Source organism: Nyctibius grandis, chromosome 4, assembly GCF_013368605.1.
Source record: "Nyctibius grandis isolate bNycGra1 chromosome 4, bNycGra1.pri, whole genome shotgun sequence".
NCBI lineage: Eukaryota > Metazoa > Chordata > Aves > Nyctibiiformes > Nyctibiidae > Nyctibius > Nyctibius grandis.
Window position 1 is genome coordinate 26,805,592 of NC_090661.1, and position 16,574 is coordinate 26,822,165.

The 16,574-nt window shown below is 34.0% G+C and overlaps 1 protein-coding gene across 6 annotated transcripts in view; it reads right to left on the reverse strand.

Annotated features, from left to right (window-relative positions):
- Positions 1-16,574, reverse strand: part of FUT8 (fucosyltransferase 8) — a 130,321-nt gene that overhangs the window by 4,321 nt on the left and 109,426 nt on the right. For all 6 annotated transcript variants that reach the window (XM_068399507.1, XM_068399509.1, XM_068399506.1 and 3 more), the window contains 3 exons: positions 12,163-12,409; positions 10,729-10,905; positions 3,757-3,907 (listed from right to left, as the gene is read on the reverse strand). In XM_068399507.1, the coding sequence (XP_068255608.1) occupies positions 3,757-3,907; positions 10,729-10,905; positions 12,163-12,409 (575 nt within the window). The remainder of the gene's footprint in view (positions 1-3,756; positions 3,908-10,728; positions 10,906-12,162; positions 12,410-16,574) is intronic.

Below are 16,574 nucleotides of genomic sequence, written 5' to 3' on the forward strand. Positions count from 1 at the left end.
TGAAGGGAAGTTTCTTCAGACTGAAAACAGGTCCCCACATCAGAATCGTGTTGTATCTCTCGGAGTTGCCAGAAACACAACAGGCTGCCGCTATATTAAACAAAGCTCTTTTCAACAATTGGCTAGAAAGGTCTTCTCTGTCAAGTGCCTGATTTGGCCACTGTGACCTTTCTGACTTCTAATCTACATTACTATATCTTTCTCTGATTTTGCATAAGCTTGATAAACTAACAACACAGCAGACTTCTTCAATATGAAGAAGCATTTGACTTTTTCATAATTTTCAGTCTATGTAAATATAGTAAAGCTTGCTTTTACTTTTCTTTTCTCCCTCTGAAGATATGGTGAATAGAACTTTGATCAGTCAAACTAGACATATTTGTACTTTCCTAGCTGCTTTGACAGAGGCATTTGCTTCAGAAATGTAATAGATTTCCTTTCATCCCTCTCCATCTGATCTTGGAAATAAATTTTCAGAAGTAGCTTTCAGAAGATCAGGCTGAAGTTAATTATTTTGAAGTACCTGTTATACTCCGTAATATAGAAACAAATTTGATTACCCATATGTTGGTAAGTTGTTATTTATTTTATAGCTTCTGTAACTGTTTTTGATGTTTTATTCTCTGCATGCGTGTGCACCCCAGGAGGAGGGTACACACACATACTCTGTAAAAGAATTTAAATCTTTTCAGTAGAAACGCTTTTTAATGAGCATGTCCTGCATACCTGTCATAAAACATACATCATCTCCCCTCAGCAAGTGTTTCCTTTGTAGCGCCAAAGTTGGGTAACTAAACTGTAAGGTGTTGAGGGCATTAGGCAAAGAATCCACATGCAGAATTATAGTTAAAGCCAGCCTCTCATTTTTTATTCATAGATTTGCTTGTTTTTCAGCATGTATACTTACATGTACAATGCAAAATACAGAGACTAATAAGTCCTGGAAGGAAATGAGATTATGAAGAAAAATACATCAGGCAGAGGGAGATTAGATTTCATCTAAATGAAGACTGAAGAGACAAAAAAGCTCTTTGTTTTAATGTGCGATCTTAATTCTGCTACTGTGTTATGATTTGTGTAACTACCATGTAGCTTTTCTATACGCTTCAAATAATGCGATGCTGCTGAAATACAGTGCCAAGGTAGGTTGATTCCCTTGACTCCACATCACTTGATGGGCCTAATTTCTTTAACAACAGTTTTTTAATGAAATATCTATTCTTCATCTTATATCAGTATTCATTTAGTTTTCGTAGCACAAATAAGAATTAATATAGGGTACTTCATAAAGTGCCTGATTCTATTCATATATACTGTAATTTTCTCTTAATACCTCTGCAATGATGTTTTGACTCTTTTTGGCAAGGAAAAGAAAATGAAAAAAATTCAGCATACAATTGATTAATGTGAAAGTCCGAAGTCACACTGGAAATAAATTAGACTACATTCTTATCCTTACTTCCTCTTCATACAGATTGGACAAAAGGTGGTCATTAGCAGCCTGATTTTGTTTACCTTCAATGCCAAAGTAACTATCAAACTGTTTATTTCATTGCTGAAAGGACAGGGATAGTAGTTCAAATGTCAGAGATCAGGGGATCAAATTTTAAACTCAAAGAGAAATCTTTCTGACCAGTGGGAAAACTTGCAACAGACCTTAGAAAAGTCCAATATATGAAAATACTGCAGAGAACCACATTGTTGCATGACCAGCAAAACTGGTGCTAAATGACTTTTGAGGGGTTTGAATTATTAAAGCACAAGAAATTGCCCAGAATAAATTAAGTGGATGGTTGGACCAAATTCATAGTCCCAGCTATTGAGAGTAACAGCCTAACACAGGATTTCCTAGACTTTAGTAGAATTTTCTGCAACTCTGGAAAACCAAATACGTCATCCAGCAAACATGTCGATTGTCAAATGCAGGTTGACACAGAACAAGGCTGGAGCTCAAAGATATCATGTACCTCAAAGGTACCCTCAAAGGGGGTTGTACCAGACAACCTCCAGAGGTCCCCATCAACCTGCATCACCTTAACTATGTCAATGTATTTTAACATATATTCTTTCGAAATTACTCCAATACTTACAATTCAATTCCAATATATTCTGTCCAAGCCATTTGTACCTATATTTAAACAATGTTTCTTCTACATTTATACCCACTGTTGTATTTAAAGCAAACATTTACTGATTTTAACACAGCTATCTGAATATAGTAATAGCGGGAAATGTTATACATTTCTTATTAAGTTTTTATGCAAGACCACATAAGTCTTCCTTCATAATATGAACTGTTTCTACACCAATACAGCCCTAGGTCTTGGCTGATGCTCACCTCTTTCACTGCGATACGCATTCAGTGGACATACTTCAGCTGAATCAAACATTATCATAAAAACGGACGCCTCCTCACGAGCTTTTTCTTAGCAAGGATTTTTACTTTGGAGTTTATTCATGTTTGAAGTAGCATATATTAATAACCTTCTATATATGCTATAAAATGTCGTTTTCTTCACAGGGTTTGGTGAACAGTGAAAAAAACCATATCCACAAGCACAATAGAGGGAAAAAAGGTTTTTCTATACCTTTTCTGGTTTGGTGTCTTCTTGCCATGGTAATGTTATTAAGAATTCTGTCTGTCAAGGTCAATATATCACTGTATTGATCATATATTAGTATTAATATTATGCTTGTTTACCTAACTGTCATTACAGTCCAGAAGACAATTTACATTTGAGGCTGTGGAAAACATTTCTTTTTGAAGTGAATTTTAACTTTCAGTTTTGTGTCTACCTCCGTGTAACAGTACAATCCTGTGATCATAATCTATCGCCATCTATAGTTGAATGCTTTTCTAACCAGGAGTGTCTTAGCCTAAGAGCATATATGACAACAGGTAAAAAACATTCACTCTGATTTCAATCATATTTTGCCATACTTGAATGAGGTGGATCAGCATAACAGTCACAAAATACTGCTTTCTGATCATTTTTAATCTTAAAACAGCTTTTTAAAAAAGCTTTCATGATACTTTAAATTAATATACAATATGACATAGTAAAGAAGAAAATGCCAATGATGACAATTATACAATTCAGTTTTCTAATGGACTCCAACTTGCTTCATAAGACCACTAAAGAAAGGAAGCTTCTGGCATATAATTATCTGCAACAATAAGTCTCTACGGATTTCAGTAGTCAGAATTCACATTTATTGCACTGCCACTGGATTGCTAGAAATGTAATAGACTGAAGAGAAATTAAATGTCTGCCTTCTTCATTCTTTTCCATTCCCACAATCAACTAAGACAACAGCTTAGTTTGAACCGTAGTAGAGTGCAATGATGTGTAGAAATGGATGGACACAAGCTGTATATTAACTCGATGCAAAATTAAGAAGTGTTAGACATGTTTAAAATTATTTTTACTTATTTTAAATGCCTTAACTAAGCTGCATAGAAATGGATGGATACAAGTTATACGTTAACTTCATGCAAAACAAGGAACTCCTCAACATGTTTAGTATTATGTCTTGCTTATTTCAAATGTCTTAATTAAGCCAGTAACTTCAATTGAAAAGAAGTAATCAACCAGTGATTACAGTCCTCTAAATGTTCACAGAGCATACCGAGCCTTTAATTCTTCCCTGAAACTTTCATGAGAGAGCAATGAGAAGAAGATAACAGGAGCATAAAGAAAACTAAGATTTAGAACTGGTACATATACTCTATATTGTATTTGTATTGCAGTTTACCTGGGACGAAAATGTACAGACCAGGAAGTCGGCCTGAGACAAAAAGTGAATATCCAGAATAACACCTCTTAGGGAGTTTTCAGTGTATCGGTTATGAAGTCCTGCTGACCAGGATATGGAGTTATCACTGATAAATTCATAATTTGGATACCTGTGAAAATACAATACACCATTAACAGGAAAGTCTTATTGTATTTTTTTTATTTTTTTTAATGGAGTATCAGCTTTACTGCAAGATAAGGTTGTTAATTTGTTTTAATTGAGTCTCTGCTTTACAGGGAATGAATTATAATTTTTCTGAACACTCTAGAATGTTACTGATGCCTCCAAGTACGCCCTACCTTTATACAGTAAAAAAAGAAAATTAAATAAAAAGATGCTGTAAGTCTGTGAGATCTGACACTGTAAAAGAAGTGAAAAAATATCAGAAAGTATATGCCACATTCTGCTAATGCTACTGATTTTAGATTAAGTACACCGAGATCACTTCACTTTCTCTACTACTAAATAGAACATGGGATTGTATCTTTACTAGACTACATTTTGTTTATTACCATACTCTCTATTAGATACTGATTATGACACTGTGCAAGAAAATCAGTCACCTGTAAAAGGGACATATTAAATAAATTAATCTAAACTAAGCAAAGCAATAAAAAAGTCTTTCACAGTTATTAAGGCCACATGGAGAACAGATTTTGCAATTCACTGGTTAAAAGGAAATAAAAGAAATGTAAAATTCCATGCCAATACACCTTTCTTGACATATTATAAACAAAATAGTAACACTTTAAGTCAAAATTTTTTTATTTGAAATACAAAACGTTGTTTTATATTATTTCAAAAATAAAATTAAAAGGTTTTAACATGGAACAATGACTTTGAAAGAAAAAAAGATCCTTTTTAAAAGAAGAAGTGTTGAAAAAGAATGGTCTTTCTCAAAACAGTTGCATCCCTTTACTGGGGAATTGAAATCTGAAATAAACTGTGAAAAGCAGCACTAATTAATTAAATTTTCAGTCAGCCTCCTACCAAAAATAAGTTTTATATGAAAACTTCCAGGTAGATGTAACGAAGATTATAATTACATTGCTGCTACATAATAATTATATTATTTCAGTCACAAAGTGTAATTCATGCCACTAACCTGCCAACTACAAAACTTCAACTACAGGGCTAATTATAAAATTATTTGAATAAAATCTGTTTTTCAAATTTACAACTTCGTAGCAATTATAAAGCAATATATTACATGAGATAGTGAGGCAGCTCATATCACATTTGTAAGAATTAATCATTCTTACACTATATAATAAAGAAAATCAGATTTTACAGCAGATGTAATCCCAGAGCAACAATAACTTAGACCTGTAACTAGACGCTTCAAAGCCTGACAGTCCTGTGCTGAATATTGCTCAAAATAAGGTTTACACTCACGAGTTCTTGTAAAGCTACTGAAGTTCGCACGCACTTGTATACAACAACGCAGCATGTGCATACGCTCTGGACGCACAGTAGACATGATTACAGAATCACAGAATCACAGAATGTTAGGGATTGGAAGGGACCTCGAAAGATCATCTAGTCCAATCCCCCTGCCGGAGCAGGATTACCTAGACCATATCACACAGGAACGCGTCCAGGTGGGTTTTGAACGTCTCCAGAGAGACAAGCTATTGTAAAAAGATGCCTAATTAATTCCATTTTAATGTTAAAACTATGGGAAAACTGTTTTCAAAAGTGAAATGGACAAATACAGCAGGCTTTTCCATCTAACATTCACTAGCTGTGACTACTAAATCAGGAAATATATCTCAAGAGCAAATCAAAAAGCTGTATGCAAAGCTTCCACACTTGAGGAAGAATTCAAATTTATCCTCATAGTGATTTTAATAGAATTTCACGTTCCCAAGAGAAACACCTGCTCTAACAAAAAATAACATATGTATGGCAAATATCCTAGAGACAGCACGACAACTTTAAAGGGTGCATCTGATCATGAATGTCAGAAGTTGTTCATGTTACATTAAAAACAAGACAAAATAAACCAAAACAAAAAAGAAAGAGAAGGTGGAAATATTATTCATTTAGGATAACTGACAAGACCTCTTCTGCAAAATTATAGAAGCATATGGATCAAGAAATAGTTTTTTCAAGATGAACTCTATCACAATGATCATTTTCTTCTCATGTCTAACATTTTTTGTCAATATTTAATCAGCTCTCAAAATGCAACAGATGACAACACAATATTTGCAACATATTCTATTTTTTTCCATTGTGTGAATGATATTATTATTTTTTTTTACGAAAAAAAGTACAGACTGAACAGAAATATGTCATACTCTACCGTGAAAACTAGCTGAGGAACAGAGATGGGCATCAGTCTTATTTCAGTGATGCAACTCTGAGGGAAGCAACATGAAGAATGTTTAACAGAAGATGTCATTTCTAGGGACAGTGAACATAGTAAAGATATTTGCATATCTCTTTGGAAGTTCTTGATATCAGGAATACTGCTAAAATTAATTACTTCCTTCAGACCTCAAAAATCAGAATCCACATGCTAACTAGAGACATAAGAACCTTTCTTGAAGAATCTTATTTCTTACCAGCAAAAGATCAGTCTAATAGCTTAACAAATGAAGCACACCAAAAAAAGTGTCATATTGGATCTGGTGTAAAAAAAAAAAACAAAAAAAAAAAATCAGAATTACACATCTTATGCATACATTTAAAATTTTCTCCTTCCTCCCTTTATTCTGGAAACATTCTTCAAGATGCTTTTAAACCTGACCTTCAATTCTGTTTTGTAAAGTTGATCCAAATTCACCTAACCAACACTTTCAGAACCCATTTCTTCAAATCAGTGATCCAAGCTTAGCATTTATCTACTCACATGTTTAAGTTTCCAAACAAGTACTTTCATATTGTGTCCCCTGCCCCCACAACACTATATTCATGCTTGGGAGGTTACTTTTAAACACCCTAAAATGTGAGCATAATAGCAGCCATACTCAGTGTGACCAAAGAATCTTCTAGTCCACCATCCTGTCTCCAACACAGGCTGAAAGCATAGCATAAAGAAAAACACAGCAAAAGGCCAAGCCTATACTCCTGTCAAGCTTAGCGACATGTGGCCCACTGACTTCCTGCATCAGGTGAGGTTTAATTGTCCTTCCCACTCACTATAGTGTTTTGGATTCTATTTAAAGCTATTCTTACCACGACTACAAAGAATAAAGGAAATGAAAGTTCGAAAGCTTTATAGTTAGCTCTTGCTTCCTTCAATTCCCCTTTCCGTCTGTATTTACATTATGATTGATGTAATACTTACACTGTAAGCTTTTGGGATTTTTTTTTGCTTTTTAAGCCCAACTCAGGCACAATCCCATTACTAGGATTCCTGAATGCGTGGTAAATGAATAATAAATATTAAGATGTCATATTCTTACTGACAGAATCACCTAAATACATTATTTTGTGGGATCCCTCCTAGCTTTCCAAAGAAATTACCCACACATTCACTTCTCTGTAATAGGAAAGGACCAGACTGTGAAGATAAAAACAAAGAATGGAAACTGGCATAATACTATTTTCTTTGTATCAGACTACAGGTATGTAGTATATCTCCTCCACATATCTAAAAATAATATCTGATTCTTCTAAAGCTACCTAATAGATTCTTGAAACCTATATAGAGGCCAGGAAGGATTATTTTTTTTCCCCTAGGAAAAGGGGAAAAGAAGAAATCAGAAGAGGGTGGGGAAGAGAGAGTTTAAAATCTTTCCTTCCTTCACCTACCAGCCTCAGATAAGGATACAAACCAAGCACAGTTATGAGACTATTTCAAGTTCCAATTGGTTTCAGAAGCTGATCAACTAGTTGTGTAACTATAGCTTATCACTACACTGTGCAGCAGGTGCAAACCAAGGTGAGTCCCAGGGTCTTGTTCTCAATTCACTAGGACTGGGGAATTGTCCAGAACAGGCAATGCAAGTTTTCTTCCCTCTGAAAGAAGAGTGTGATCAGGTGGGTAAACAGATGGAGTAAGAAATAATGTATTTGTTCAGGTCTTGCTCTAAAAAGAACTGGAAAATGTGTGAGCTGTTCATCAGACTCAAGAACTCTGAAGCACTACTGAATTCTATATATTAGGCATACTATGACGTGGGGGCAGGGAGGGCTGCAAAAGCTAAACTACAGGTAGTACACAGGTAGAAAAGACATTAACTTGCTACTGTGGAAGTAAATAAACAGCGAAACAGGGTGGCAAAAAAGCTTTCATAAGTGCTGAAAAAAACCCTCATGAGGGAGGCAAATTACTGCAAAAAAATGAAAAAGCAAAATACAGGTGACTTTATAGGTAAACATCCTGAAAGGAAGAATGTAATCTGTTGAATTTTAGTGCTCATACGTATGAGAAAAAGACCTAAATAGGTTCATATATAAACAAGAAATGTATTAAATATGGTTTCTTAAGAATTTATGTGCATGTTGAGCTGCATTATTTTGAATACTCTACCTTAAACAGAGAATATGCTGCCATTAATATTATAGACTAGAAATACACACACTAGAAATTTAAAAGTTTGTATTTGAAAACTATTATATGAGCCAAAGAACAAGCAATTTACACCATCCCTAACATATCACTTTTTAAAGACAAATACCATGATCTCTGCTTACCAGAAGTTGTCAAGTGCTTTAAGCCCATAACCATTACAGCTGTTGAACTCTCAACCATGCTCCTCTCTAATCATGTTCTTCTATATCATCCTAATTCTGAAAATACATCACTTATTTCTTTCTTTTGAAAAACAAAATAAACAAAAACACTCTACAAACTGATAGTACTGACTCCACTGTCTTTACTACTGTACTTGCAGTTGGTAGACATTTGACTGCAAAGGAAGTTTCTGAAACTTAAGTCAAAACATTTCTGTTTTCATTACTATGAATAGTTTGAAATACTTCTCTTAATAGAAACAATGTGCCTATTTATGTGAATGTTGGCTAAATTTTCATTATTTAAATACCAATGTTGTTTGACAGCCAATCCCTCTCATGTAAAGGGATATATAACATCTAGTACTTACTGATATTACTGTATCCAATAATGAAGGCAACATAAGCTACTGCAGTACAACATCGACAGCTGTTTCCAAAGCTTGTTAGTTCAAAGTGACTAGAACTTTTTTGTCAGAGGTGTAAACTAATTTGTAATTTTCTTCACAAGAAGAGGAAGAAAAGGTTCTTTATTTCCAAAACCTGACCTTAACCTGCCTTCAGATGTCCTTAAATGCTGAAACATCAAATTACATCCTGCATTCTACGAAGTCACAGGAAGTTTCAAATGCCTTCTACTCAATTGCAAGAAACAGTAGGGTGCAAGCAACTTAGGAAATTATGTTTCAGTGTAAACTATGACCTGAAAACTCAGCAGCAACACATAAAAAATGCTTCACAACTTAGACATTCTATGGCTTTTATTAAGAAAATGTACAAAATCAATGTTGTACTAATGAGCTGCTAATGTTCTTGTCTCTACATATACAATAAAGGAAGGATTAGATTGCCATCATCTGGAGTTGTGTATGTTCATTTAGTTTTTTCAAAACTCCATAATTTTAAACAGCAGCCCTTTATAGATTGAAAGGAAAATAGAAATAGCACAATTGAAATACACAGGTTTGCAATGCTGTAGAAAATTCCTCTACTACAAAATAACATTTTCTGCTTACCTTGTATATTTCAAAGAATATCTGTAATCCAGTATATTATTTTATATATTTTTTCAAGCATGTCGACCAAGAATAAAACAGTTCAAAACTTTGCCATTTTTTACTTACCTTGATTTTAAAAAGTATTAATTTCCTTGCTTAAATGAAAAAATACTTATTCTTCTGCTCAAGAGAGACAAAAATTTTGGGAACAGAAATAGGTGCTATTCAGTAGACAGATAAATAAATAGTACTCAAAAGGAAAACATGCAAACTTGTATTCGGTAACAAATATGCTTAAATTCAATGCATGTGAAATACTTATCCAAGTTTCCATAGTCATGGCAAGAAGCATTTGTGAATTTTTTTAAATGCCATAAACACCATAATCCAAGAAAAATACAGTTATATATGGAACATTATTCTTCCATATGCATCTGCTTTCTTTTACTAAACAGAAGGTTTTGCCACCTCAGTGGCAAATGAGCTTTTACAGGAAAATACAGGCCATGTTAGGAGTAAATGGATGCATATTGTGTATTTCCAGGTTTGAACACAGTTATATTTTCTGTGACAGGCTGGGATATCCTATAGCTAGGGTAGGTTGTTACACCCATGTTCTGGAGAGCTAGAAGAGGACAAAGAGCAAAAAAGGGACAGAGACAATGTTACAGATCAAGACTCCCACGTATATTTAAGGACAAACTTTAAAATTATTCAAAATGTAGGGCAAAAGTCTTCTAAGTTGTCAATATAGAAATCTTTTTGAAAGAATCATCAGAAGTTTTTCAAACAACTTATAAAAATTTCTCTGGCAACTATTCACAGAAAGGTATTGTTTGGACAGTTGAAACTTCTTAATACATTAACTAGTTTTTACAGTATTTCTGAAGAGTTTCTTTTTAATATGTGTGTTCTATAAAAGGTTTGGTGTATTCATTATTTATATTTTCACTTCTGCTTTACAGCATTGGTTTGTTTTTAAGTAGTCACAGGTATCTTGCTCAATTCTTCCAGATTTTTAACATTAAGCTTTGAAAAGCATACTCGAGGAAAAAAAAAAATAAAAGAAAAAAAAAAAAAAGAGAATGATGTCTGAGAGAAAAATCAAAATCACTGGAAGCTAAAATACAATCTTAACTGTATAAATGATAACAAAAAAAAATATACTGATTTGTGCACACAATAGTCAGAAACTGTAAAGCGAACCAGAAGGAACAAACTGTAATATAAATATAATTCCTCTTACTTGGATTTTGCCTCTTGCAACAATGAAGGGTCATCTGTAGCCAAATACACTCTTTTTTTATCAACATGCATTCTGCGAGCAAGAAGTTCAAATCGCTCTTCAACATGTACCATATATTCTTCAATGGGATGAAATGCTGCCTCTGTTCCTACTTTGTCTGTCCTTCGGACGTGAACACTGGAAAAAGGCAGAAACTAGGAACTCAATTTATAAATACAATACATACTTTAGCAACCAAAATTTTAACTTTAGATTTCATGCCTGTGCTTTTAGAATGCATGTTAAATTGAATCTCTACATAAAACAAGGAAGAACAAGGAAGGATTAAAACTCAGATGTCCATCAAGACACACTGACAACATGAATTGAGCTGTCAGTCTGTTCTTGAAAGCAATATAATAATCTTGCAAGGAAGGCAAAGGGTAACTGAAGGAAAAGAATGAAGGAGATTTAATTATAGCATACAAGGTATTCCTTTTGTGCAGAAGGTTAAGTTATCCCGTGTAGTTAGATAATGCTTGATCAATACAGTTCAAAAGAAAAATACGAATATTTGCATCATGGATATATTGGGACACCAACTACAATGCAGGGTTTGGATGAAGATAGCTAAAAATGCATCTTCCCCATCTGTTTAAAACCTGACAAGTCTTCAGATGTGCCAGTGGTGAAGTGGCCTACCAACTCAATGGTCAAAAGCCAACTAACATTTGGACAGAACTATTGTGTACTCCTACAAAAAGAAAGATTAAGGATTGAAGGAAAATTCTGGCAAAGCAAGCAATATTTGCAGACTCTAGTACAGCAGCAGCAAAATTTTTCACGTTGTATGACAGTAAAACCTTTCTTCCACAAGCTGCTCTATATTGCCCATAGGTGCTTTCCTTCCTTCTCCCCATATCTCCCCATACAGACCTTTCCAATTCATAGTTACTGCTAAGAAACAACAATAGGGAAAACAGCAGGAAAGGGAAAGGCACATACCATGTTCAGGTGCAGCCAACAATAAAATTAGTTGTAGGTTGTGGCATGTAAAATGTAGGCTTAGCCTTTTTTCCTCAAACGTAAAGGCTATAGGCACTTGAAAAGAAGACCCAGACATAAAAGTGTCTGGAATACAAGCTGTAAAGCAATTACATGAATGAAATTCTGTATTACATTACTAGATATGGAAGGACATATAAAAAAAGCTTCTATTGAGCTGCCTTTTATAATCTGTCCAACTAAAGGTAGACAAGTATGCTGAAGAAGTACTTGTAACCAACTGGTATTACACACAGTTAAAAAATAATAGCTTCATCCAGAAAGCACCCTCTCTCCCCACAAAATGCTTGAGGCTCTACATTAACCATCATAAAACAATTTGTCCTGAACAGAAATCAATATATACACATATTAAAGCACAGACAGTTAAAAAGAAAACTAAATACCCACCCGATCACTGGATGTTTGAAACCAAGCTTCCTTGTGGCTTCCTCTATTTCTTTTTCTAACCAAGGCTGCGGACGAATCAAGTATTTCACAAACTGCGAGACCCACCACACAGCAGGATCCCCGTGTACACGAATTAGCCTATCAGCCAGGTCTTCAGGGATAGCCAACGGTAAATAAGGTGGCCGTGGGTGTAAGCTGTCAACAATGGGAAGTTCCACCACCTGAACATCTTTATCATTAGCCTCACCTGTTTTAAAATACATACTAGGATGAGTCAAGTAGTTTACTTTATTAATAAGCTTTACCATTGGTAAGTAACATCCCAAACATATCAGCCAAACTGCATCTTCAACTCCAAAAAGACTACCTAACCTTTGCTCTACTTTTTCTAAATAGCGTTAAAAAAATTAATAAAAATCATAGTTTTAGACTAGATTTATGTACAAACCATATCAAACAATCCACTCCAGTAGAACAAAGCTGAAGGTCCTTGAATTCTCAGCAGCTGGCAGTTAATAAAATACAAAAGGTGTTCCTCTTTATATATTCAAACCATTTTATATACAACTACACCATTACTGTGTGCTAAGGCTTACTTGGAAAGACTTGTTATCTAAAATGCTTAAAATTCAGTTACTTGTTTAAAAAATGAACAAAGAAATATTTCAAGGCATAAGAAATTGTTAAAAAACAACTATACAGCCATGCTGCTCTTTTGAATACATTTTATTGCAATAAATCTCAGCATTTCAGACAACATTAGAACCATTGAATTAGCTACTCTGCTGACAGAAGGAGAGAAAGGACAGAGACAATTCCTGTCTTGAAAAACTTAAAGTATGAAGATAAGTAGCAAATTAAATAGACCAAGGAAAACAGCCAAGCACTATACAAGCATGTGATTTACATACAGGTAAGAATTTATTATCCTTTAAATACTACCTGAAGTGGAATATACAGATGTTTTAGATGGGACTTTCATTCAAGGCTCAATAGCCACTAAACGTATTTTAAGAGCTTTTACAAATTATATGAACATAATTCTCTACATAATTGATAATACAAAGCTATTTTCATACACTGAAATAAATGATAATACATGACAACATAATACAAAGCATTACATTTTTGAAACATTGAACATTTCAGGTAAGATTCTAGTGTGGTCATTTCCTCCAAAACAATATTTTCCTTTTCTGCAGTTTACTGGCAAAGATGGCTAGTTCTCTGTTTAGTGCTCACCACCCAGGAAAGAAAACTGCTTTAAATATAAGCAAATCAACTCATATAATTGTTGATGACCAAGTAAACCTAATGGCTGGAAAAAATCAATTCAGTGCAAGGATAACCGAGTCTTATTTTAAGAACAGTTAAAAATCCCTAAGGTTAGAACACTCTTGCATACAGTAAAAATCGTTTCAGTATATTTGTGACAAAGCCCTAGAAACAGGACAATTGCTTGATTAAGTCATACATTGCCAGAATGCTACATTAAAACCAGTGAGCCTACCAAAACCAGTCAAAATTCAGCAGTAACTCTCTGAGATACAGTTATTTAAATAAGGAATGTTTGTTATGATCGGGTACATTTTCACTTAATTTTTAAGAGATTTGGAAAATCTGTCTTCATAGATGTATCTATATGTTAACATTCCATCACTGTGCTGTATAACACCACTAGAAAGGGATCTTTTAGAAGAATTTCCCATAGAATGCAGGTATGGATGATACTTTTTAATTCAAGAACCTAATTCATATTTTTGCCATCTATTATATATCACATTTACAGGAAAAGGTTTAGTAAAAGTTCATAAATTTAGTAAAAATACTGAGCATTTAAGTTTTCTTATAATAAGATGGATAATATTTTATCAGTATGTCTTCAGAAAGCGTCAATAAAGAAAAGCAGCCTGAAGCCAGGGAAGTGCTAAATCTGGTGCAGATGTGAAGTATTAGTGAGAAGTCTAGACAAGAAACGTTTAGCGTGGGAACAGTATGAAAGAACGCTTAAGTTTCCATCCTTTGTACCCTTTCCCCCTCAATTGAGGGTGGGGGAAGGAACAGGGTGGCAAACAAAGCAACAAAAATCTTAGCGAAGAGAAGAAAAGAGTCCAGTCTTAAGTTAGAGAAGGAAATTCTCTGCAATTCTTTTGAGGAGAAAAGATCAGAGATGCTAAGGTGTATATAAAAAGGTGAATTTTTATTAAGTTATGGTATCACTGACAAGTTTTTAAACTTCATTCTATCATTGAAAAGATACATTGTTGCATAAAGACAGCCATTTGGTAAGTCTTGCTATTGATAAAGCTGATTGAGTGATCTGACCCACTATTTGGCATTCTGACACTGAAAAGCACGCAGTTCATTGTTCAATACTATTCAAGGAATAAGAGCATGCTCTCAAAAATTTACACAGGCTGTCTGAAGGTTCTGAAGAAAATGAGACTGGCCAGCAATAACTAGGAAAGCTCTCAGCATATAGCAAACTAGATTAAAATATACCAAAATCACAAGAATACCAAAGAAGATTGTGAAAACACAGATTTCAGCATTCAACTGTATGTGATACGTTGTTTCAATAGTAATGAAGTTGCAAAAGACTTGCTGCTAATCAAAATCAGAAACAAAATTTATTTCATTAAGGCAAAACAAACAATTCAGTTGTGCAAAATTAACTACTAGGTCAAGTGTTAATGAGTGCACTTTGAGATATGGAAAACTACTTTTTCAGAAATAACTGAAAATATCATATGGTTATTTCTCATAGAAGATTAAGAGTTCCTTATTTTGTAAAACTACACCATATGAGATCCAATAGGGGCACTATCACTGAAAGTGTGGGTAACAAATGGAAAGTCATAAAACAAAATATTCACAAATACAGATCAAAGAATATGTTGTTATTATAATTAGAAATGTTGAAATGGTTACAAAAGCCCCTCATGCTTCACGACTTTTGCCAGTTACTAACTGTTGACAAAATAATTCTGACACACGCACAGTGTTGTGTTGAGACAATGAATGTAATTGTTTATAAAAAAAAAGTTTAAAAATTAAATGACCAATATGGTGGTCATCACTATTTTCAACAATGTTGAATTTTGTTAATGTTTTAGATAAAATTAGAAGTGGGCAAGGTGCATAAGTCTACTTAATCCACGCATACAAACTTCTGATAAAGCACGGCTGTTTGACATCACTGATTAGAACACCTATGTAATCAAACATGCAGATGTGTGAACAATTCTAGGAAACTTTTTGACAACTCTCTGATTTTTATTACCTTTATTATCATTCTGAACAATGAAGAAAAAACTTCCAATTAGTCTTCACTCACTCTAAAAAGTATGAGAGAGCAGATGCAGTAAAAGGAAAACTTACAGCAACTGTTTGCTTTTGTCCTGGACAAAACCACTGAAGAGTAACTCTTTAGTAACCTGAAGGAGTAAACAACTCTCTGCAACAGCCATACAGGCAAGTGACAGCTTTCTTATCATACTGCTCACTTTTTTTTCCCCCCCCAGTGTTTTTTGAAAGATTCCTAATAGGCAATGATCTTGTCTTATTTTCAACAGGCATAGTTTAAAAAGTTTTCATGGAAATTTTGGATAGCAGGATGTTGTTTTAGTTTACTCAGAAATAAGCCACAATCAAAATCAATGATAGATAAACAAAACTCAGTCAGGTTGATAGGCAAGCATATACATTACAAAAACATTAAGTCACACTCTTGATTGATATGAATTGTAGCTGTTCAACTGAAGATAGCGAAGTTGGGTTAAAAATAGAAAATGATCTTTTTATCCACACAGCTCTTCAGTTTTTAGCTATGTAGTCTCTAAATTTTAAAATACTTCAGTTCTTCCACTTCCCAGCTGTATTTCGTTAAATAATAGATAAGCCGTAACAGGTAATGATCCATACTAATGCTTATATCTTTTTCTCATGTTGGAAGTTCAAATCACAGTATCATCATGTCAGTCAGGTCCAATTCCCTGCTCAGTGCAGGTCAAACTTTGATATTTAATCACAGAATCACAGAATTATTTAGGCTGGAAGATACCTCTGGAATTGTTATAGGTCATCTACATTTCAGCAATACGTCAAGCTACTTCTTCCAATGTGATTTATTTTGCTTTTACGGTTGCCAAAATTTGCCTCTATAATTCTATTTATAGCTTGTTTAACTTTCATACGATTCCAGGTGCTATTTTCAGTCTGGATTAACCTCAATAATTGTCCACCAAAATTTTGCAACTTATTTTTTCCTTCACTGAGTAATCAAAAGATGGAGTGTTTTTGTAACATTCATAAAGTACTGCAATATTTCTAACACTCACTCTTATCACAACAACATACTCTGGAGGAAAATCACGGAATTATAACAAAATTTATTTTTATTCAGATGACCC